Below are 21,490 nucleotides of genomic sequence, written 5' to 3'. Positions count from 1 at the left end.
GCTTTTAAAGGGATACTGGTTGGCTCCTTCTCCTTTTAAAGGGATACTGGTTGGCTCCTTCTCCTTTTAAAGGGATACTGGTTGGCTCCTTCTCCTTTTAAAGGGATACTGGTTGGCTCCTTCTCCTTTTAAAGGGATAGCGGTTGGATCCTTCTCCTTTTAAAGGGATACTGGTTGGCTCCTTCTCCTTTTAAAGGGATACTGGTTGGCTCCTTCTCCTTTTAAAGGGATACTGGTTGGCTCCTTCTCCTTTTAAAGGGATACTGGTTGGCTCCTTCTCCTTTTAAAGGGATAGCGGTTGGATCCTTCTCCTTTTAAAGGGATAGTTGTTGGCTCACAGGGTGCCATTTTGGACAAACACACTGAGGTCAACTTAGCCTGTGAAACATCATGACACATTGACCACCACCACACTGACGATATGTAAAGGTGGTTAAAACGAGAGGAAACATCAACTGACTATTTAGAGGGCTGATTTGTTTCATTCAGCAGAGTGACTTTATAAGACTGGCCAGACGTCTGGGAATCCTCCTGTGGGAGACGTTGAACACAACTAAAGGCTGGGAGGCTTTTAGTGAAGGACTGACTGGTAGTTGGGACTGTCAGGTAGTCAAACCACACAGAGTGACTGACTGGTAGTTGGGACTGTCAGTCAAACCACACAGAGTGACTGACTGGTAGTTGGTAACTGTAACTCACAGACGTCAACCCAGCCAGGAGAAACACCGCAGCAGATCAACTACCACGACTACAACCACATTCGGTAACAGCGACGTGACAAAACAAGGTTGAAGGGAAACAGTGCTTTAAACAACATCTGGTGATCGACACATCTCTCTAGGGCTCATGTAGCAGATGAGAATATGTATAGCTCACTCACCGCCCAGCCTGAATGGACAGTTTTTCAGTGGCGAGACAGCGTTAACACACTTCAAGGAGGGTGGTCACGTGTTGGTGAGGCAGACGTCCTGGGTTTGAGCCTCGGGAAGTGGCTGATTCAGGAGGAAGTGTCACGCTAAGCAAGCAGAGTGTGACATTCTTTACACTTCATAATACAATACGTCCCTGTGGGCTGGCTCTAGACCGGTAGCAACGGCATCGCCTGGTCCCAGATCTCACGTCTCTTCCTCGTCATGTTAGGTACGATGACACAAACAAGAGTTCTGACCCATGCTAGCAATGTCCCCAACAACGATTCAGAGAGCTGGTCAACAGACTGCCAAAGGACAGGAGAGTTCACCTAGCCTACACTGTCTCAAGCTCTTTTTAAATGAGCTTCATTGGTCTAAATCAAAAAAATAATGTTTCACCCAGACCCTGAATGGAGCGCAGAATAACCTAGATTATGAAAGGAATTCAGTGTCATATCCATGGACCAGAGTAATGCATTCTGGGAAACATTTATAGAGAATCCAAAACGTGTGAGAATACATGCACAGCCACACTGAGTGAAAAGATGTGGTGCGTTACTGAAACGGGGAGGAGGAGTCAGTGGTTTCAGCCACGTTACCATGACAATAGGCCTACAACTATAACAGGACTTGAAATGTTCCTCCCCCCTCCCTCCCCCTCCTCTTATCAACTGTGACACAGACCTTCTCAGTGGTGTGTTGACTTACATAACGGTTACGTACCAAGTGAACCGCGGGGAAACCTAGCCTACATTCTAGTAAAGCACGGAGGTCAGCTTCGCAGAGGAAACGCTTCTCATTACAGTCCAGCGTTGCATAAGTTGAAACAGAGGGACGTTTATGGTCGTCGTTTCATTTGAAAACACTTCTTTAAAATAAAACGGGGAGACGGTCGAGACACAAGCTTCTAAACGCAGGGGGTTTATTCCCATCCTACCCTGGAGGATCCAGACAACCACTGACTTCCTGTTCTACCTGATAATTAACTTCCCTCACCTGGTGTCCCAGGTATAAATCACTCACTGGAGGAGATAATGGAAAATAACATTGAAACTGGCTTCAAGGGTCCAGATTTGAGGCTTCTAATGAGTAGGCTGGTTATTTTCATGACAGAGAAAGAAACAGAAAAGCAACAAGAGGGAGGGAGGGAGGGAGGGAGGGAGGGAGGGAGGGAGGGAGGTAGAAAGGAGGATCGTACTAAATTCAGATCCACAGAGGAAAGGAGTCATGTAACTTTATTTTCCATTTGATATATTTTCATGTTCAGATTCAGTGTTAGACATTATTAAGCAGACATTTTGTATAGTTATGTGGACATTTATGACTGGGACTGTAAATGGCCCACGGGTGGTTAGGTCTCTAATAGGGAAATTAAATCCTCATTGACTTGTTGGTTTATCTGGATATAAGATTCAGGTAGAACCACCCTCGGTGAGGTCACTATAGATTCAGGTAGAACCACCCTTGGTGAGGTCGCTATAGATTCAGGTAGAACCACCCTCGGTGAGGTCACTATAGATTCAGGTAGAACCACCCTCGGCGAGGACACTATAGATTCAGGTAGAACCACCCTTGGTGAGGTCGCTATAGATTCAGGTAGAACCACCCTCGGTGAGGTCGCTATAGATTCAGGTAGAACCACCCTCGGCGAGGACACTATAGATTCAGGTAGAACCACCATCGGTGAGGTCACTATAGATTCAGGTATAACCACCCTCTGTGAGGTCACTATAGATTCAGGTAGAACCACCCTCGGTGAGGTCACTATAGATTCATGTAGAACCACCCTCTGTGAGGTCACTAAAGATTCAGGTAGAACCACCCTCTGTGAGGTCACTAAAGATTCAGGTAGAACCACCCTCGGCGAGGACACTATAGATTCATATTACCTCAATTACCTTGACTAACCGGTGCCCCTGCACATTGACTCTGTACCGGTACCCTCTGTATATTGCCTCGCTATTGTTATTTTACTGCTGCTGTATAATTGTTACTTTTATTTTTTATTTAACTTTTTTTTTCTTCAAGTATTGTTGGTTAAGGGCTTGTAAGCATTTCACTGTAAGGTCTACTACACCCGTTGTATTCGGCGCATGTGACTAATAAAATGTGATTTGAACATGCGCACTAGGCTAGTTCAGAAGACAGGTTGTAGTTTTTAATTAATGTCCTAAATATCAGGAGCTGGCGGCCAAAAGTTGAATTAAACAATCCAGAGACTGAAACAAATAAATCAAATGACTTATATAGATTTGTTCTCCTTAATTCTACAATCCTGAAATGAGCTATAACTGTCAACTGTCAAAGCTTCAAACGATGTTACAAGTGAACCCTGAATACAGAAAAAATGAACGGTGAATTCACGGAGTTTGACAAGTCAATGAGAAGTAAAATATCTCTTCCTTAGTTGTTAATTTAGTCGAAATCTAAAGGCACAACATAGATTCTTAAGTAGTTAAACATGTTATTACTCCAATTTCGTGAAAGTGACTAACTGACACGTTTTTCATTTTCCATCAACAACTACTTTATATTGATCGAATGCGTTTGATTTGTCCCTGCACATGCGCAGTTCGCTTCGAGAAGACCGTTAAACCCGATAACCTGTTTCTACGCATGCGCTTAGCTAACCAACGTCGCCATGACATCGCTTACAATTGTGATCGGGGATTTCTATTGGACAAGCGGTTTTATGCCTCATCTTCATACGGCACTGTCTTTGCTGTGCCTGTCAGCCCCATCTTTTTAATAGAAGAAGCAATGGAAGAGTTGCTGGCGTAGTGATATTCTGTGCATTGAACTGGTTGTTGAACTCTGCAGGCTTGGATCAAGTGGGTACATGCATTCACTGGTCCATTTCATACTAATATACATTGTTAGCTAACAATTTCCCCCCCAGCGTTCAGCAGAACATCGTGCAGAACATAATGCTTACATGGACAAGCCACACCAGACCAGATGCTGACTGAGCAGGAATACACAGCTAACTCAAGTGATGATGTTCGGGCCTCTTGTGACTCTTTTGCAAAAGACGTATCATCTTGTATTATAATTTTTTATATATTATAATTTCTTAACATTGGTGGCTGGTTTATCAGCTAATTCACACGCCAAGACGTGTGTATTGTTGTCTTATAGTTCCTGTGTTTCGTGGTTTATGTGCAAGGTAATGCGCTGGTCCGAAATATTTGTCCAGCTTGTTGTCAAGACTTGGTAGCTAGAGTATGCGAGTCAAGTGAGCAACATGTAGGCAGCCTTCTAGCTAGTTGCTAGTCAGTTAGGCTAGCTAAATACCTTGATCGGTAGTTAGCTGGCTGGCTAACAAACCGTTATATAAATCTTGCCTGCCTCTTATCGATTTAAAAACTAAACAGGTGTACGTGTTGCACCAGTTGTTATATTTTACGCTTACCTTTGCCTTTTCCAGCGGGGTGAATCTCAAGTCATGTACAAAGGGGTTCCTAAATGGTGGAGCGAGTTCCTTCTTCCCATCTCCTTCCCCAGGACAGCGTCTGATGGTCGGGAACCTCATCCTCAACGAACCCGAGAGGACGGAACCTGTATCGGAAAAGCGACAGCAGCGAATTTTGTCTTGTGTAATTGTTTTCGTGTCTGTGTCTAGCTAATTCCGGCACAGGTTATTATCTTCGTTCCCAAGAGGCTGGAGGATTAGCCAAGGATCATGTATTTGAAGTCGGGCGATAGCTTCCCTCGTACGCAGTACTGATGTTGGACCTAGAATGCCTAACTGGAGTGCTTCTTCCTGGCTGCTTCTTCAGAACGCATGCGCCTAGTAGTCTAAATTGAAATCACTTTACTTACTCAAGATAAACATATACATTTGAGTCATTTAGCAGACGCTCTTATCCAGTGCGACCTAACACCTAGTGAGTCCATATATCTTCGTACTGGTCCCCCCGTTGGACTCGAACCCACAACTCTGGCGTTGCAAGTGCCATACGCTACCAACTAAGAAGCCACACGTGTTCTCACATCTTTGCTGTGTTTATAACACGTTTATAAACTGTTAAATGTTTGCAGAGTTTATAAAACATTATAATAATGTGTGTGGTGTTTATATTTGTTCTGTTACACACAGTCTTTAATAGAAATGGGTTTTTGTTGCATATACGAACTTCCCCTGAGACACTCGCAGCGAGGAGGGTCAGAGCCAGGGTCCCCATTGTCGAAGCTACCTGCCGCTTCTATATTAGTCGGGAATTGTGTGATTCGTTATTATGGTGCTTGTCTGTTTCTTTTTTATTGATGAAACGCATTGGTGTTTCAGTCCTTGGTATTTATTCATCAGTAATTTGCACATAACACGTCTTGTCCAGTGCCATATAATAAGTGTTTTAAAATCAACACACTAGGTCAAAATGTAGTCTGTGACGTGGTACATTTCTTCACTTGGGAATCAAACATACTACTAATCGAATAATCTAAGAGCTTAATGTATCAATATTGCTGATTTTTTTTCTCAGGATGCTATTTATGCAAATCATGAAGCATTGTAGCAGGCAAATTATGTTCTCTAACAGTAGAAGAGATAGGAAACCTGTCCTTTTGGTTTTGCTGCTATGGCAACAGGTGACTTTCATTCTCATTGACCCTCTCTCTTCTGCAGACCGCTAATGCAGTAGCAGCAGTACAGTATGTTTTTGCATGCTACTGTAGGCCTACATAGCAAATGCTCGCAATCATTAAGCATCAGTACTGATTTAAAGGCCCAGTGATGTCAAAAACGTCATATTCCTGTGTTTTTATATACACCGCATTTAGAGAATATTAAGACACCTGGTAACAGACTGACCAGGTGAATCCAGGGGAGGTAGTTCGTAATGTTTTTTACAGTCAGTGTATATTTTCACACAGAGGTTGGAATAATATTGTGAAACTGATGATAATACCCATTTAGTGTAGACCTGTTTGAAAATACCCCCCCACCACTCAGACCACACCCAGACAGTCCTAGCTAAATTCTTGTTTGAGAAATTGCTCTTTGCTATGAAGTAAGTTTTGTTTCTTTTTTAAACCATTTTAATTCGTAAACGATCACAGTAAGGTACTTTTTGTTTTTTTAACCAGAAATGATTTGATGTTGAGATAAAAACGGCTGCATTGAACCTTTAAGTCTTGGGGTTGATTCCCAAATCGCACCCTATCCCCTATATAGTGCACTACTTTGGTCCAGGGCTGATAGTGCACTACTTTGGTCCAGGGCCCTAGGGGATAGGGTGCCATTTGGTACTCGATCCCAGCAAGCTATCCTTTCATTAGATGGTGATGAAGATAACCATTGAAGAAGTTAGCCTTTACTCACAAGGCAATCTTTCTAAAACCCTGGTTGGATTAGCCTACTGTTCCTTTGGGGGAAAAACATATATCATTAAAAATGTTGAACGTGTTCGTTTTCATACTCAAATTAAATGAATTAGTATTCAACTTTCAACAGGTTCGATACACCTAGAATCCAAGGAAGAAGGATGGAATCCTATGTCTGTTATTACTACAGTTTAGACGTTGGCCTCTTGCTTAAGACAATGGGAGACATGGAGTTAGTGAGTTTTATCTTGGGATGGACAGAATCAATAGAGAACAGCCTCAGGTCTGAAGAGACCAGTTCCTCAGATGGTTGTCTGGCTCTGTGTGTGTGTGTGAGTTGCACCACTACTCTATAGCTGTTGTATTTAAATGGATGAAGTGAAATACCAGACCTGTGAAATGAGTTACCATAACGTATCACAGTGAAATGAGTTACCGTAACGTATCACAGTGATTTATGCTCATTTGACAACACTGATATAATTTCTGAGATGAAATGAGACATCATGACAATTAGACTACACTAACGAACATAGTTACAGATATTTCCAGAGAGTGGAGGATCTGTTCACTGTAATATGGTAGAGTTCAATAATTATATAATAATAATTTGGATAGTTTGGTGTAGTATTTGGTAGGCGTATATTATTACTGAACAATTTCATTTTTTTTATACTGAGTTACGGTTCATATAAGGAAATCAGTCCATTTAAATAAATAAATTAGGCTCTAATCTATCGATTTCACTTCACTGGGCAGAGTTACAGCCATGGGTGGGCCTGGGAGGGCATTGGCCCACCCACTTGGGAGCCAGGCCCAGCCAATCTGAATGAGTTTTTCTCCACAAAGTGGATTTATTACAGACAGAAATACTCCTCAGTTTCATCAGCTGTCCGTTAGCTGGTCTCAGATGATCACGGAGGTGAAGAAGCCGGATGTGGAGGTTCTGGGATGGCGTAGTTACACGTGGTCTGTGGTTGTGAGGCCGGTTGGACATACTGTCAATTTCTCTAAAACATCGTTGGAGGTAGCTTATGGTATAGAAATGAACATTAAATGATTTGGCAATAGCACTGGTGGACATTCCTGCAGTCAGCATGCCAATTGCACACTTTCATAAAACTTGAGACATCTGTGGCATTGTGTTGTGGGACAAAACTGCACATTTTAGAGTGGCCTTTTATTGTCCCCCGGGACAAGGTGCACCTGTGTAATGATCATGCTGTTTAATAAACTTCTTGATATGCCACACCTGTCAGGTGGATGGATTATCTTGGTAAAGGAGAAATGCTCACTAACAGGAATGTAAACAAATTTGGGCACAAAGTTTGGGAGAAAAAAAGCTTTTTGTACCAATGGAACATTTTGGGGATATTTTACGTCAGGTCATGAAACATGGGACCAACACTTTACATGTTGCGTTTATATTTTTGTTCAGTATAGTTGGACTCTGTATCAGTGTCTGAATGGTGCAGAACCCCCCCCCCCCCAAAAAAAAAAAACCTGGAATGTTATTTACTTAGTATTTCATATTCACTGATCTCAATCCATGCATTTTTTTTCTTTGTGTTTTAAAAAATCTGTGTTCAAATCTATTTTTATACGACCTATCCGCCTGTGGTTCAAGTGCACACCACTATAACAGTGGTGTGCATTTAGAGTGACTTCTAGAACGATCTAGAATATAGAAGAACAAACGCTCCAAAAATCCCATCTCAACTCAATGCTGCCATCTCGTGGTATGTTTCATAAACTGTTTTGGGTTGTTTGTAGTAGTTGTTTTTGGAAGTTTGTAGTAGTTGAGTGTCCATGATTGAGTCTTTGAATGAAGAGATTGGGATAAAACTGTCCAGTTTGAGTGTTTGTTGCAGCTTGTTCCAGTCGCTAGCTAGCTAAAGCCCATACCTTTAGTGAAGAGGCCTAAAACCCATACCTTTAGTGAAGAGGCCTGAACCCCATACCTTTAGTGAAGAGGCCTAAAACCCATACCTTTAGTGAAGAGGCCTAAAACCCATACCTTTAGTGAAGAGGCCTAAAACCCATACCTTTAGTGAAGAGGCCTAAAACCATACCTTTAGTGAAAAATCTGAGTGGAAGTGTAGTTCCGTTAACGTGGAAATGCCCATTAAATCAAGAGCTGCTCATTTCTTTTAAATGTTTTTTTTGAGACTGTGTTTATCGGTTTGGCGCTCGCTGGAAAGTTAACCGTCATTTAAATAAATATAGGCCTACTAGCACGACATCTTGGAACGTGGCCGCCGCACCTCTAACTTAGGATGACGGAATGTCCTCCGGTGGGTTCACAAACTCTGCTGTGCCCTGTTCATTCTGTGGTTGACTCCTGGTTGCAAACCTATGTAGTTTGATTGGAGTTGAAAAGGTATGGGGTTCCAGCCTCTTAACTTGGGCCTCTTCACTAAAGGTATGAGTTTCAGGCCCCTTCAGTAAAGGTATGGGTTTTAGGCCTCTTCACTAAAGGTATGGGGTTCAGGCCTCTTCACTAAAGGTATGGGTTTAGGCCTCTTCACTAAAGGTATGGGTTTAGGCCTCTTCACTAAAGGTATGGGTTTAGGCCTCTTCACTAAAGGTATGGGTTTTAGGCCTCTTCACTAAAGGTATGGGTTTTAAGCCTCTTTACTAAAGGTATGGGTTTCAGGCCCCTTCAGTAAAGGTATGGGTTTAGGCCTCTTCACTAAAGGTATGGGTTTTAGGCCTCTTCACTAAAGGTATGGGTTTAGGCCGCTTCACTAAAGGTATGGGTTTTAGGCCTCTTCACTAAAGGTATGGGTTTTAAGCCTCTTTACTAAAGGTATGGGTTTTAAGCCTCTTTACTAAAGGTATGGGTTTCAGGCCCCTTCAGTAAAGGTATGGGGTTAGGCCTCTTCACTAAAGGTATGGGTTTTAGGCCTCTTCACTAAAGGTATGGGTTTAGGCCTCTTCACTAAAGGTATGGGTTTTAGGCCTCTTCACTAAAGGTATGGGTTTTAGGCCTCTTCACGTTATTTAAAAAAAAAAGTCAAACAAAAAAACATTGATTTCAAAGTTTAACAAACCATTACAACTCTATGCACAAGGACTACTTTGAACAATTTACACAGGAAATTTCACAAAAACAGTTACTGGAAGAACTGTGCAGATCCAAAGGTTTGTTAAAACAATTCCGGTAAAATCTCCCTCCGTTTTTGTTTTATTCTACCACGTTTTCCAAACGTTTTTAAATATCTGCTCTGAATTAAGATTCAAAGATGTCTGCAGAACGTGACACCTATGTTGAATTTGTTTTTTGTTTTTAAATGTTGGTTATTGAACTACAGTAATTGAAGTGGGTTTACATCTGGTAATAGAATTACGGTAACAGAATTAAATCATGGGTCCCTGATCTTTACTATACAGAAATGCATAACTATGGATATGACTATCTATCTCTGCATGGTGATGTATCCTGAACAGGTAGAAATATGCAACATCCTCCTTTTGCATATTTGGGTATTATTCTACACACTGGCTATTATTTTAATGAGCTCCACCCACAAACAAGACCACATTTGGTTGGTTCGGACTAGACCAAATCTGAACCAATCATTGACATCTATGTTTCACAAGTTTGGAGGACATCACAGTACAGCACAGTACAGTACAGTACAATACAGTAGAGTACAGTACATTATACTGTAAAAGTAAAATACCAAACAAACCACGAGAAGCGGGGTAAAAACGACCACCGCCTACAGATCAGCGGAACAGAACTTTCGCTTCAGCCATTGGCTAGCGCCACTTCTTCTTCTTCGTGTGAATTTCCGGCAGACTTGAGGCTTATTTGTGTATTGCTGCCTTTCTCAGTTCAGAATGTTAATAATTCCACCTTATTGATTAAACATATTTCAATTAAAAGGGAAATGTGCACGGTAAAAAAAAATGTATTTGCACAACCCTCTAACCCTGCGCCCATAAAACCAAAACAGCCTCTCATCTCACAACTTTTCCATAACCGTTCCTACGCCTGGCCACCGGACTGGGAGGACGTGACTTCTTCCAACACCTCTCGTAATACAACCACCGATTTTTTCCCCCTTCATTTATGTTGCTCAACTCAGCGTGAATTTGCCAATTGAAGTTCATGTTTATGTAGAATGCGCAACACATATTAGGAAAAGTCGGTGGTTGTATTAGATAAAGTTTTTTATTTTAAGTATACATTTCAGCACCACAGTTGTACAGGACAAAAACAGGTACAGGTAAGCGTTTTCAAAACTTACATTTTTTTACAAAGAGTCGACTGATGGTGACTCAATGTTGAGTCAGTAGTGACTCCGCCTCGGTGTCAGAGATCGGTGTTGAGCGTTCCTCCGCTGGGGTTCGGCTTGACGAGCGCTGCGGGATTCACCAGGAGTCATTCATGTCTATTTGTACGAGATTTAGCTGATCTAAACAGTTTGTTTTCAGATCATTTTAAGAAAGTTCGTTCCTGGAGTCTCACAGCCTGGCAAGTCCATGTGAAGACAGGTAAATGAGCTACTAGTCAACGTTGGCTATCTAGGTAAGCTAACGTTGGCTAGCTCGCGTTTTCATCTAGTCAGCCAGGTAGTGAGATGGCTAGCTAATTAGCTAACTACAGCCAGTATTATTTGTTTACACGGTTAGCTACCAGCTGTTAGTTAATATTATCTGATATGTAGTTAAATAACAATGGTAAATGGCAAGCTATCTGTTTACATATCGTTAGCTATCTAACGCGTTAGCTACGTTAGTCAAGAAACCGCAAACTAACCCACATAACTAGCCAGTTAGTTAAAAACATTAACGTAGCTTGCAAAACAGCTGGCTTGTAACGTTAGCTAGTGGCTAGTTCGTCTTTCCAACAAACTGTCGCGTCTTTTAGCAGCATGATGGTTAAATCATGTGGGTGTGAGAGTCGTGGGACATTCTGCACAGGCCAGCCAGCTACAATATTGCGACAGTGATGCCCTTACCCTGGTTTTCACCATCACCCCATGGTCCCCATCAACTCCAGTGATCTAATCACAGCTGTGTGTAGCAGCTAATACGGTATGTTTGTATAAATAAGTTGTATTATTAGGTAACTAGCAGGCACACTCTTTCGTCAGAAAATGACACCGAACTCAGAGGTCCTGGTGTCCGTTTATCCTCTGGTCGTATTTGTCATTGGCATCACAGTGAGGGGTAATGCTCAACCAGCACAGCAGTATTTCCGTTTACATAGAGCCGTGATACTACTGAGTCAGGATTGCGTCCCAAAGGGCAAACTATTCCCTATTTAGTGCACTATTTTTTATTTATCACAGCCTATAGAGCTCTGGATAAAAGTAGTGTACTATATTGGAAATGAGGTCCCATTTGAATGCAAACAAACACTGTTCTGCTGCGTACAGTATTTTGCCATAAGGTGATTGTGTGCGCTTGGACACGCTTGAGTAGATATCTGACACACAGAACAATCATTTTTCTGTTCTCAAGGCTCACTTGTTTTTTTTCCTGGTGGATTTTCCATCTTGGCTAATGTTTTCAATGTTTCCACTAACAGCATATTAGGCTAGTAGTTGGATTGACATTAGGTACTGTAGATAAAGAGCCTTCAGAAAGTATTCACACCCCTTGACTTTTTCCACATTTTTGTTGTTAGTTTGAATTTTAAATGGATTAAATTGAGATTTTGTGGCGCTGACTTACACAAAATACCCCATAATGTCAGTCAAATTGTTTTTTAAAAAGCTGAAAAGTCTTGAGTCAAGTATTCAACCCTTTGTTATGGTAAGCTTAAATATGTTTACAAGTAAAACATATGCTTAACAAGTCACATAAGTTGCATGGACTCACTCTGTGTGCAATAATAGTGTTTAACATGATTTTTTTGAATGACTTCCTCATCTCTGTGCCCCACACATACAATTATCTGTAAGGTCCCTCAGTCGAGCAGTGAATTTCAAACACAGATTCAACAACAAAGACCAGGGAGGTTTTCCAATGCCTCACAAAAAAGGGCAAATGTTGGTAGATGAGTAAAAAATAGCAGACATTGAATATCCCTTTGAGCATGGTGAAGTTATTAATTACACTTTGGATGGTGTATCAATACACCCAGTCACTACAAAGATACAGGCGTCCTTCCTAACTCAGTTGCCGGAGAGGAAGGAAACCACTCAGGGATTTCACCATGACGACAATGGTCACTTTAAAACAGTTAGAGTTTAATGGCTGTGATAAACTGAGGATGGATGAACAACATTGTAGTTAAGAAATATGAAAGGAAGGAAGCCTGTACGGAATAAGAATCTTCCTAAATATGCATCCTGTTTCCAACAAGGCACTAAAGTAATACTGCAAAAATTGTGGCAAAGCAATTAACTTTTTGTCCTGAATACAAAGGGTTATGTTGTGGGCAAATCCAATATCAGATTTGCCACCAATGCTCCTTATAGGACACTTCACTGCACTCTATACTCCTCTGTAAACTGGTCATCTCTGTATACCCATCTCAAGACCCACTGGTTGATGCTTATTTATAAAACCCTCTAAGGCCTCACTCCCCCCTATCTGAGATGTCTACTGCAGCCCTCATCCTCCACATACAACACCCGTTCTGCCAGTCACATTCTGTTAAAGGTCCCCAAAGCACACACATCCCTGGGTCGCTCCTCTTTTCAGTTAGCTGCAGCTAGCGACTGGAACGATCTGCAACAAACACTCAAACTGGACAGTTTTATCTACATCTCTTCATTCAAAGACTCATTCATGGACACTCTTACTGACAGTTGTGGCTGCTTTGCGTGATGTATTGTTGTCTCTACCTTTTTGCCATTTGTGCTGTTGTCTGTGCCCAATGTTTTGTGCTGCTACTGTAACGGATGTGAAATGGCTAGCTAGTTAGCGGGTACGCGCTAGTAGCGTTTCAATCAGTTACGTCACTTGCTCTGAGACTTAAGTAGGGTTTCCCCTTGCTCTGCAAGGGCCGTGGCTTTTGTGGAGCGATGGGTAACGACGCTTCGTGGGTGACTGTTGTCGATGTGTGCAGAGGGTCCCTGGTTCGCGCCCGTGTCGGGGCGAGGGGACGGTTTAAAGTTATACTGTTACACTACCATGCTGTGTTTGTGCCTTTACTGTGTTGTCTTAGGTCTCTTTATGTAGTGTTGTCTCTCTTGTCGTGATGTGTGTTTTGTCCTATATTTATATATTTCTTTATTTTTAATCCCAGCCCCCGTCCCCGCAATGAGGCCTTTTGGTAGTCCGTCATTGTCGATAAGAATTTGTTCTTAACTGACTTACCTAGTTAAATAAATAAATGACACATTGCTGAGTACCACTCCATATTTTCAAGCATGGTGGCGGCTGCATCATGTGTCATGTTATTGGTGTGCTTGTCATCGGCAAGGACTAGGGAGTTTTTTAGGATAAAAAGCATTGGAACAGAGCTAAGCACAGACAAAATCCTAGAGGAAAACCTGGTTCAGTCTGCGTTCCAAGACACTCAGAGACAAATTCACCTTTCAGCAGTACAATAACCTAAAAACAAGACCAAATCTACACTGGAGTAGCTTACCACAACGACATTGAATGTTCCTGAGTAGGCTTGTTAGTTTTGACTTAAATCGGCTTCAATCTGACTTAAATGGCTGTCTCGCAATGATCAACAACCAACTTGACAGAACTTGAAGAATTTTGAAAAGAATGATGTGCAAATATTGTACAATCCAGGTGTGCAAAGCTCTTAGACTTAAGCCCAGAAAGACTCACAGCTGTAATCGCTGCCAAAGGGGATTCTAACATGTATTGACTCGGTTGTAAATACGTATGTAAATGAGACATTTCTGTATTTTCATTATCAATTAAATGTGCCATTTTTTTTTTTGTAAGAACATGTTTTCACTTTGTCATTATGGAGTAAATGTACAGTATTGTATCTCTACTGAAGTGTACACTGAATGTGCCACTATTTGCTCACAGTCGTACCACTTCTTCTTCCCTTTCTGCCCACAGCATGCGGGGACTGTGAGGCAGGCCCCATCCTGAGTCTGTACGATGAAGAGCCCGGTGCACAGGTCTGTTTGTGTGACTACAAGGGGCCTGAGTGAATGTGGTGTCTTTCTAGAAGCTAGGGTACCAGTGAGGATTTCCTACACTGGACAACTTGTTACAGCTGTTGATCAGTCATTGATAATAATCTGCCAATTGTTTTCATGTCATTACATTAAGATGATAGCACTCCCTGAGTGTGCACAGCGGTCTAAGGCACTGCATCTCAGTGCTAGAAGCGTCACTACAGACCCTGGTTTGATTCCAGGCTGTATCACAACCGGCTATGATTGGGAGTCCCATAGGGCGGCGCAGAATTTGTTCAGCGTCGTCTGGGTTAGTGGTTTGGCCGGGGTAGGCCCTCAAAGTAAGTAAGAATTTGTTCTCAACTGACTTGCCTAGTTAAATAAATACAAATATATGGGGGGATCGTAGCTATATTAAATTCAATTCATGAGTTGATTAACCCTTTATCATGGTTGGTATCTTGATGGAGTTGTCCAAAATCATGTGACATGAAACATGACTTTCTGTCCATGCATTTATAGCAGTGTTATAGTGTTGTTTATATCATACATTAACCAGTTAAATTAGACACTAAGCATGAACCCCGGTTGTGTGAGAGCTTGGAATCGAACCAGGGTCTGTAGTGATGCCTCTAGCACTGAGATGCAGTGCCTTAGACCGCTGAACCAGGGTCTGTAGTGACGCCTCTAGCACTGAGATGCAGTGCCTTAGACCGCTGAACCAGGGTCTGTAGTGATGCCTCTAGCACTGAGATGCAGTGCCTTAGACTGCTGAACCAGGGTCTGTAGTGATGCCTCTAGCACTGAGATGCAGTGCCTTAGACCGCTGCGCCACTCAGGAGCCCCCTAAATGTAATAATAATTTGAATATCAAGGCCTAAACAATTCATTATTCTTAGTGGTCATGGCACCTGTTGGTTTTTACATGTTTTGCATGTTTCTTTTGGGGGGGGGGGGGGATTCTAAACTCAGCAGAAAAAGAAACGTCTCTTTTTCAGGACCCCGTCTTTCAAAGGTAATTTGTAAAAATAAAAATAAAAAACATCACAGATCTTCATTGTAAAGGGTTTAAACACTATTTCCCATGCTTGTTCATTGAACCATAAACAATTAATGAACATGCAGCTGTGGAACGGTCGTTAAGACACTAACAGCTTACAGACGGTAGGCAATTAAGGTCACAGTTATGAAAACTTAGGACACTAAAGAGGCCTTTCTACTGACTGAAAAACACCAAAAGAAAGATGCCCAGGGTCTCTGCTCATCTGTGTGATCGTGCCTTAGGCATGCTGCAAGGAGGCATGAGGACTGCAGATGTGGCCACGGCAATAAATTGCAATGTCCTGTGAGACGCCTAAGACAGGGAGACAGGACGGACAGCTGATTGTCCTCGCAGTGGCAGACCAGGTGTAACAACAGCTGCACAGGATCGGTACATCCGAACATCACACCTGCGGGACAGGTACAGGATGGCAACAACTGCCCGAGTTACACCAGGAATGCACAATCCCTCCATCAGTGCTCAGACTGTCCGCAATAGGCTGAGAGAGGCTGGACTGAGGGCTTGTAGGCCTGTTGTAAAGCAGATCCTCACCAGACATCACCGGCAACAACGTCGCCTATGGGCACAAACCCACCGTCGCTGGACCAGACAGGACTGGCAAAAAGTGCTCTTCACTGAGGAGTCACGGTTTTGTCTCACCAGGGTTGATGGTCTGATTCGCGTTTATCGTCAGGAATGAGCCTGTACTCTGGAGCGGGATCGATTTGGAGGTGGAGGGTCCGTCATGGTCTGGGGCGGTGTGTCACTGCATCATCGGACTGAGCTTGTTGTCATTGTAGGCAATCTCAACATTGTGCGTTACAGGGAAGACATCCTCCTCCCTCATGTGGTACCCTTCCTGCAGGCTCATCCTGACACGACCCTCCAGCATGACAATGCTACCAGCCATACTGCTCGTTCTGTGTGTGATTTCCTGCAAGACAGGAATGTCAGTGTTCTGCCATGGCCAGCGAAGAGCCCGGATCTCAATCCCATGGAGCACGTCTGGGACCTGTTGGATCGGAGGGTGAGGGCTAGGGCCATTCCCCCCAGTAATGTCCGGGAACTTGCAGGTGCCTTGGTGGAAGAGTGGGGTAACATCTCACAGCAAGAACTGGCAAATCTGGTGCAGTCCATGAGGAGGAGATGCACTGCAGTTTTTAATGCAGCTGGTGGCCACACCAGATACTGACTGTTACTTTTGATTTTGACCCCTTTGTTCAGGGACACATTATTCAATTTCTGTTAGTCACATGTCTGTGGAACTTGTTCAGTTTGTCTCAGTTGTTGAATCTTGTTATGTTCATACAAATATTTACACATGTTACGTTTGCTGAAAATAAACGCAGTTGACAGTGAGAGGACGTTTCTTTTTTTTGCTGAGTTTAAATTAGGCCATATGTACAATTATACAATTGTATAACATTGAGGTCCTTGAACATTTACAATGAAGTACTTTTTAAAAAGTCCTTGAATTTGACTTGCCAAATGTGTGTATGAACCCTGATTAACGAATGTGTAGTCCTAGTCCTGTTGTATAGGTGGAGTTATGGGCCAATTTGTTTATTTTCACTTGTATTCCTCTAAGTATACATGTGGTACTGCATTCAAATAATTTTTTTTATTTTAGTTTCAAACCATAATTATTATTATTTTTTGATCCCAATGGTTTCATTATTTCTAGAAAGATCCATGTGTGTAAAGCAAGATGTATTTGGTACAGCAGGTATGAATAACGTGTTGTTGTTTCAGGTGTAGGGACGTGGAGAGGCAGGCTGCCTGCCTGCAGACTGAGCAGCCGTTTGTCCCCGTCTCCCAGAACATCCCCAGCAGCATGTGGTTTATCAGGTAGACGAGTTAGATTTACATGTTCTGGTCCTTTTTAGCAGATGCTCTTATCCAGAGTGACTTACGTTTTCGTACTGGTCCCCCGTGGGACTCGAACCCACAACCCTGGTTTTGCTAGTGGCATGCTCTACCCAACTGAGCCACATGGGAACCAAAGTTGTCCATAATGCAACGTTTGGGTTGCTAGACCGTCGCGTTAGCGTGCATTGAATGGGTACAAATCAATTCTGGTAACTTTCCCAAGTTTTCCACAAATCCCCGGGTTGGAGGATTCCTGGATTTCCTGCTTATTTCAACCTAATTCCAGGAATCTTCCAGAAACCCCTAGTCTTTGTAATGAGAGGTCATGGAAGATCATTGGATCACTGACCTGGATCTTGTCTAGGTGATTTATGTATTTGTATATAGGCCTTATATTGTCTGTATTTTCTGATTTTTGTTTTGAATGTGAAGTACCTTTTTTGAAGTGCTCAGTGCACAACACATCTTACCCAGTAAGTCTTACCCAGTAAGTCTTACCCAGTCTTACCCAGTAAGTCTTACCCAGTCTTACCCAGTAAGTCTTACCCAGTCTTACCCAGGCTGTTCATTCTAGCTGCCCACCTGGTGATAACGAGCACCTGAAAGGAAATGAGTCAGCTGACTTCAATAAAAAATTATGAATTATATATTTCAATGTATGTATTTTTTTTTTTTTTTACTCAAATAGCTGAGGCAACTTTATGTATTTTTTTTTTTATATATATATTTTTTAAATGTGTGTATTAAAATGATTTGATTCATTCATTCATTCAGGGACGCGTGTGGCATCGTGTGTGGGGTCATCACCTGGATGTTGGTGTTCTATGCTGAGTTTGTCGTGCTCTTCGTCATGCTGTTGCCTTCTAAAAACCTGACCTATAGCTTAGTCAACGGGACTGTGTTCAACACTCTGGCCTTCCTGGCTCTCGCCTCTCACTTCAGGGCCATGTGCACCGACCCGGTGAGTTGTTGACGCTGAACACACTATACACTGCTCTGACTGTACACTTTACACATGACACTGGGCCCTGTAAACGTAGGACACTGGGCTCCGTAAACGTAGGACACTGGGCTCCGTAAACGTAGGACACTGGGCTCCGTAAACGTAGGACACTGGGCTCCGTAAACGTAGGACACTGGGCTCCGTAAACGTAGGACACTGGGCTCCGTAAACGTAGGACACTGGGCTCCGTAAACGTAGGACACTGGGCTCCGTAAACGTAGGACACTGGGCTCCGTAAACGTAGGACACTGGGCTCCGTAAACGTAGGACACTGGGCTCCTTAAACGTAGGACACTGGGCTCCGTAAACGTAGGACACTGGGCTCCGTAAACGTAGGACACTGGGCCCCGTAAACGTAGGACACTGGGCTCTGTAAACTTGACATGCTGGTGTTGTGTTCAGTTGGGAACAACACCGTACGTAGCAAAACGTTTTGAAACAGTTAAAGGAAAAGGAGAGTTTTGTTGTTGTTGGGATAAGTTCAGGTAGTGATTGCCTCTATTCGTTTCAAAACGTTTCCTCCTGTTTTGTGCCCAACTGAACACGACCTTACTTACACATATCTCGTTGTTATTGTCAATTGTACTGTTAAATGCCTTTTCTTGCTGACTCTTTCCCAACAATGCAGTAGTACTAAAAAACAAAACATGAGAAATAGAATTGAGAAGAACACGAGAAAGTTAGCTAGCTATATACAGGGTCCGTTCCAGGGCCAGCTGCTGGAAAAACCTATGTGTTATGGCTTTACACCCCCTGCTATAATGTGGATAAAGAGTTACCTATCTAACAGAACACAGAGGGTGTTCTTTAATGGAAGCCTCTCCAACAGAATCCAGATGGAATCAGGAGTTCCCCAGGGCAGCTGTTTAGGCCCCTTACCTTTTCAATCTTTACTAACGACATGTCACTGGCTTTGAGTAGAGCCAGTGTGTCAATGTATGCGGATGACTATACACGTCAGCTACTACAGAAACTGAAATGACTGCAACACTTAAAGAGCTGCAGTTTCAGAATGGGTGGCAAGAAATAAGTTCGTCCTAAATATTTCAAAAACTTAAATTATTGTATTTGGGACAAATCATTCACTAAACCCTAAACCTTGTGTGTTGTTATCTTGTCCGGAAGTTTCAGAAAAGCCTAGAATAGTGCGGTTACGAGAGTCCTGTTGATAGCAAATCCACAATCGGACGTCAGAGGTGGCTAGTTTTCTATTCGCTTTAATCTCGCGAGTGCTCCCTTCTCCTGCCTCTTTTTGCCTGCGTTTTCTCTTGGATAGCCTGAAAATTGGGTCGGAATTACACAAATATCCCAGGGCAGATGAGTCGATGTTGAAGCCGGAATTGAGATTAGTAACTGCCGATCTGATGTTCAAAAGTTCTTGTCGATCATAAGTAAAAAAAATCACAAAATAGCAAAGTTGGATCAGAGCTCGCAAGACCTGCAGCCAATACAGTAATGCGCCATCTTCAACTTAAAGCACATCAATATTCTATAACACTGCCTGACCACTGCAACAGTAGACCCCATTTTGTTGCGCCAACAGGCGAGTCATGATAAGTTATCATGTCAACTCATTGCTCTCTGTCCGTCCTATAGGGAGCAGTGCCAACAGGGAACGCCACTAAAGAGTACATCGAGAGTCTCCAGCTGAAGCCGGGACAGGTGGTCTATAAGTGTCCCAAGTGCTGCAGCATCAAGCCTGACCGGGCACATCACTGCAGGTAGGGTGACCCAGTACATCTCTTTGACCCTGACTAACACTGTCCAGAGGACACTGCAGGTAGGGTAACCCTGACTAACACTGTCCCAGAGAACACTGCAGGTAGGGTAACCCTGACTAACACTGTCCCAGAGAACACTGCAGGTAGGGTAACCCTGACTAACACTGTCCCAGAGAACACTGCAGGTAGGGTGACCCAGTACATCTCTTTGACCCTGACTAACACTGTCCAGAGGACACTGCAGGTAGGGTAACCCTGACTAACACTGTCCCAGAGAACACTGCAGGTAGGGTAACCCTGACTAACACTGTCCCAGAGAACACTGCAGGTAGGGTAACCCTGACTAACACTGTCCCAGAGAACACTGCAGGTAGGGTAACCCTGACTAACACTGTCCCAGAAGACACTGCAGGTAGGGTAACCCTGACTAACACTGTCCCAGAGAACACTGCAGGTAGGGTAACCCTGACTAACACTGTCCCAGAGAACACTGCAGGTAGGGTAACCCTGACTAACACTGTCCCAGAGAACACTGCAGGTAGGGTAACCCTGACTAACACTGTCCCAGAGAACACTGCAGGTAGGGTAACCCTGACTAACACTGTCCCAGAGGACACTGCAGGTAGGGTAACCCTGACTAACACTGTCCCAGAGGACACTGCAGGTAGGGTAACCCTGACTAACACTGTCCCAGAGGACACTGCAGGTAGGGTAACCCTGACTAACACTGTCCCAGAGGACACTGCAGGTAGGGTAACCCTGACTAACACTGTCCCAGAGGACACTGCAGGTAGGGTAACCCTGACTAACACTGTCCCAGAGAACACTGCAGGTAGGGTAACCCTGACTAACACTGTCCCAGAGAACACTGCAGGTAGGGTAACCCTGACTAACACTGTCCCAGAGAACACTGCAGGTAGAGTAACCCTGACTAACACTGTCCCAGAGAACACTGCAGGTAGGGTAACCCTGACTAACACTGTCCCAGAGGACACTGCAGGTAGGGTAACCCTGACTAACACTGTCCCAGAGAACACTGCAGGTAGGGTAACCCTGACTAACACTGTCCCAGAGGACACTGCAGGTAGGGTAACCCTGACTAACACTGTCCCAGAGGACACTGCAGGTAGGGTAACCCTTACTAACACTGTCCCAGAGAACACTGCAGGTAGGGTAACCCTTACTAACACTGTCCCAGAGAACACTGCAGGTCGGGTAACCCTGACTAACACTGTCCAGAGAACACTGCAGGTAGGGTAACCCTGACTAACACTGTCCCAGAGAACACTGCAGGTAGGGTAACCCTTACTAACACTGTCCCAGAGAACACTGCAGGTAGGGTAACCCTGACTAACACTGTCCCAGAGGACACTGCAGGTAGGGAAACGCTGACTAACACTGTCCCAGAGGACACTGCAGGTAGGGTAACCCTGACTAACACTGTCCCAGAGGACACTGCAGGTAGGGTAACCCTGACTAACACTGTCCCAGAGGACACTGCAGGTAGGGTAACCCTGACTAACACTGTCCCAGAGGACACTGCAGGTAGGGTAACCCTGACTAAC

At 43.4% G+C, this 21,490-nt stretch overlaps 3 protein-coding genes and 1 long non-coding RNA gene across 12 annotated transcripts in view; 2 read left to right on the top strand and 2 right to left on the bottom strand.

The window, feature by feature from the left end:
* LOC139572875 (lysophosphatidylcholine acyltransferase 1-like) overlaps nucleotides 1-4,458 on the bottom strand; it is a 58,099-nt gene extending 53,641 nt beyond the window's left edge. For both annotated transcript variants that reach the window (XM_071395703.1, XM_071395704.1), the window contains exon 1: nucleotides 4,324-4,458. In XM_071395703.1, the coding sequence (XP_071251804.1) occupies nucleotides 4,324-4,443 (120 nt within the window). In that variant the 5' untranslated portion in view covers nucleotides 4,444-4,458. The remainder of the gene's footprint in view (nucleotides 1-4,323) is intronic.
* The window catches only part of LOC139572876 (lysophosphatidylcholine acyltransferase 1), a 280,718-nt gene that overhangs the window by 54,189 nt on the left and 205,039 nt on the right, over nucleotides 1-21,490 (bottom strand). The gene's annotated exons all lie outside the window — the stretch shown is intronic.
* On the top strand, nucleotides 3,559-4,976 carry LOC139572885 (uncharacterized). Its single transcript, XR_011674510.1, has 2 exons — nucleotides 3,559-3,742; nucleotides 4,339-4,976. It is a non-coding gene; the product is annotated as an uncharacterized lncRNA (long non-coding RNA).
* Nucleotides 10,238-21,490, top strand: part of LOC139572879 (palmitoyltransferase ZDHHC3-A-like) — a 255,214-nt gene continuing 243,961 nt past the window's right edge. For 2 of the 8 annotated variants that reach the window (XR_011674509.1, XM_071395717.1), the window contains exons 1-5: nucleotides 10,240-10,471; nucleotides 14,229-14,290; nucleotides 17,085-17,180; nucleotides 17,976-18,162; nucleotides 19,801-19,925. Coding sequence is in view for 7 of the 8 variants with exons in the window: in XM_071395717.1 (XP_071251818.1) it covers nucleotides 14,271-14,290; nucleotides 17,085-17,180; nucleotides 17,976-18,162; nucleotides 19,801-19,925 (428 nt within the window). In the remaining variant the exon portion in view is untranslated. Of the gene's footprint in view, nucleotides 10,472-10,550; nucleotides 10,774-10,832; nucleotides 11,283-14,228; nucleotides 14,291-17,084; nucleotides 17,181-17,975; nucleotides 18,163-19,800; nucleotides 19,926-21,490 lie in introns of those variants that run through there. The other 6 variants (XM_071395720.1, XM_071395723.1, XM_071395721.1 and 3 more) reach the window with 6 other exon arrangements.

Source organism: Salvelinus alpinus, chromosome 4 (assembly GCF_045679555.1).
Source record: "Salvelinus alpinus chromosome 4, SLU_Salpinus.1, whole genome shotgun sequence".
NCBI classification, from domain to species: Eukaryota; Metazoa; Chordata; class Actinopteri; order Salmoniformes; family Salmonidae; genus Salvelinus; species Salvelinus alpinus.
Note: the sequence above shows the minus strand (reverse complement) of the source record. Positions and strands in the feature narration are given on the sequence as shown.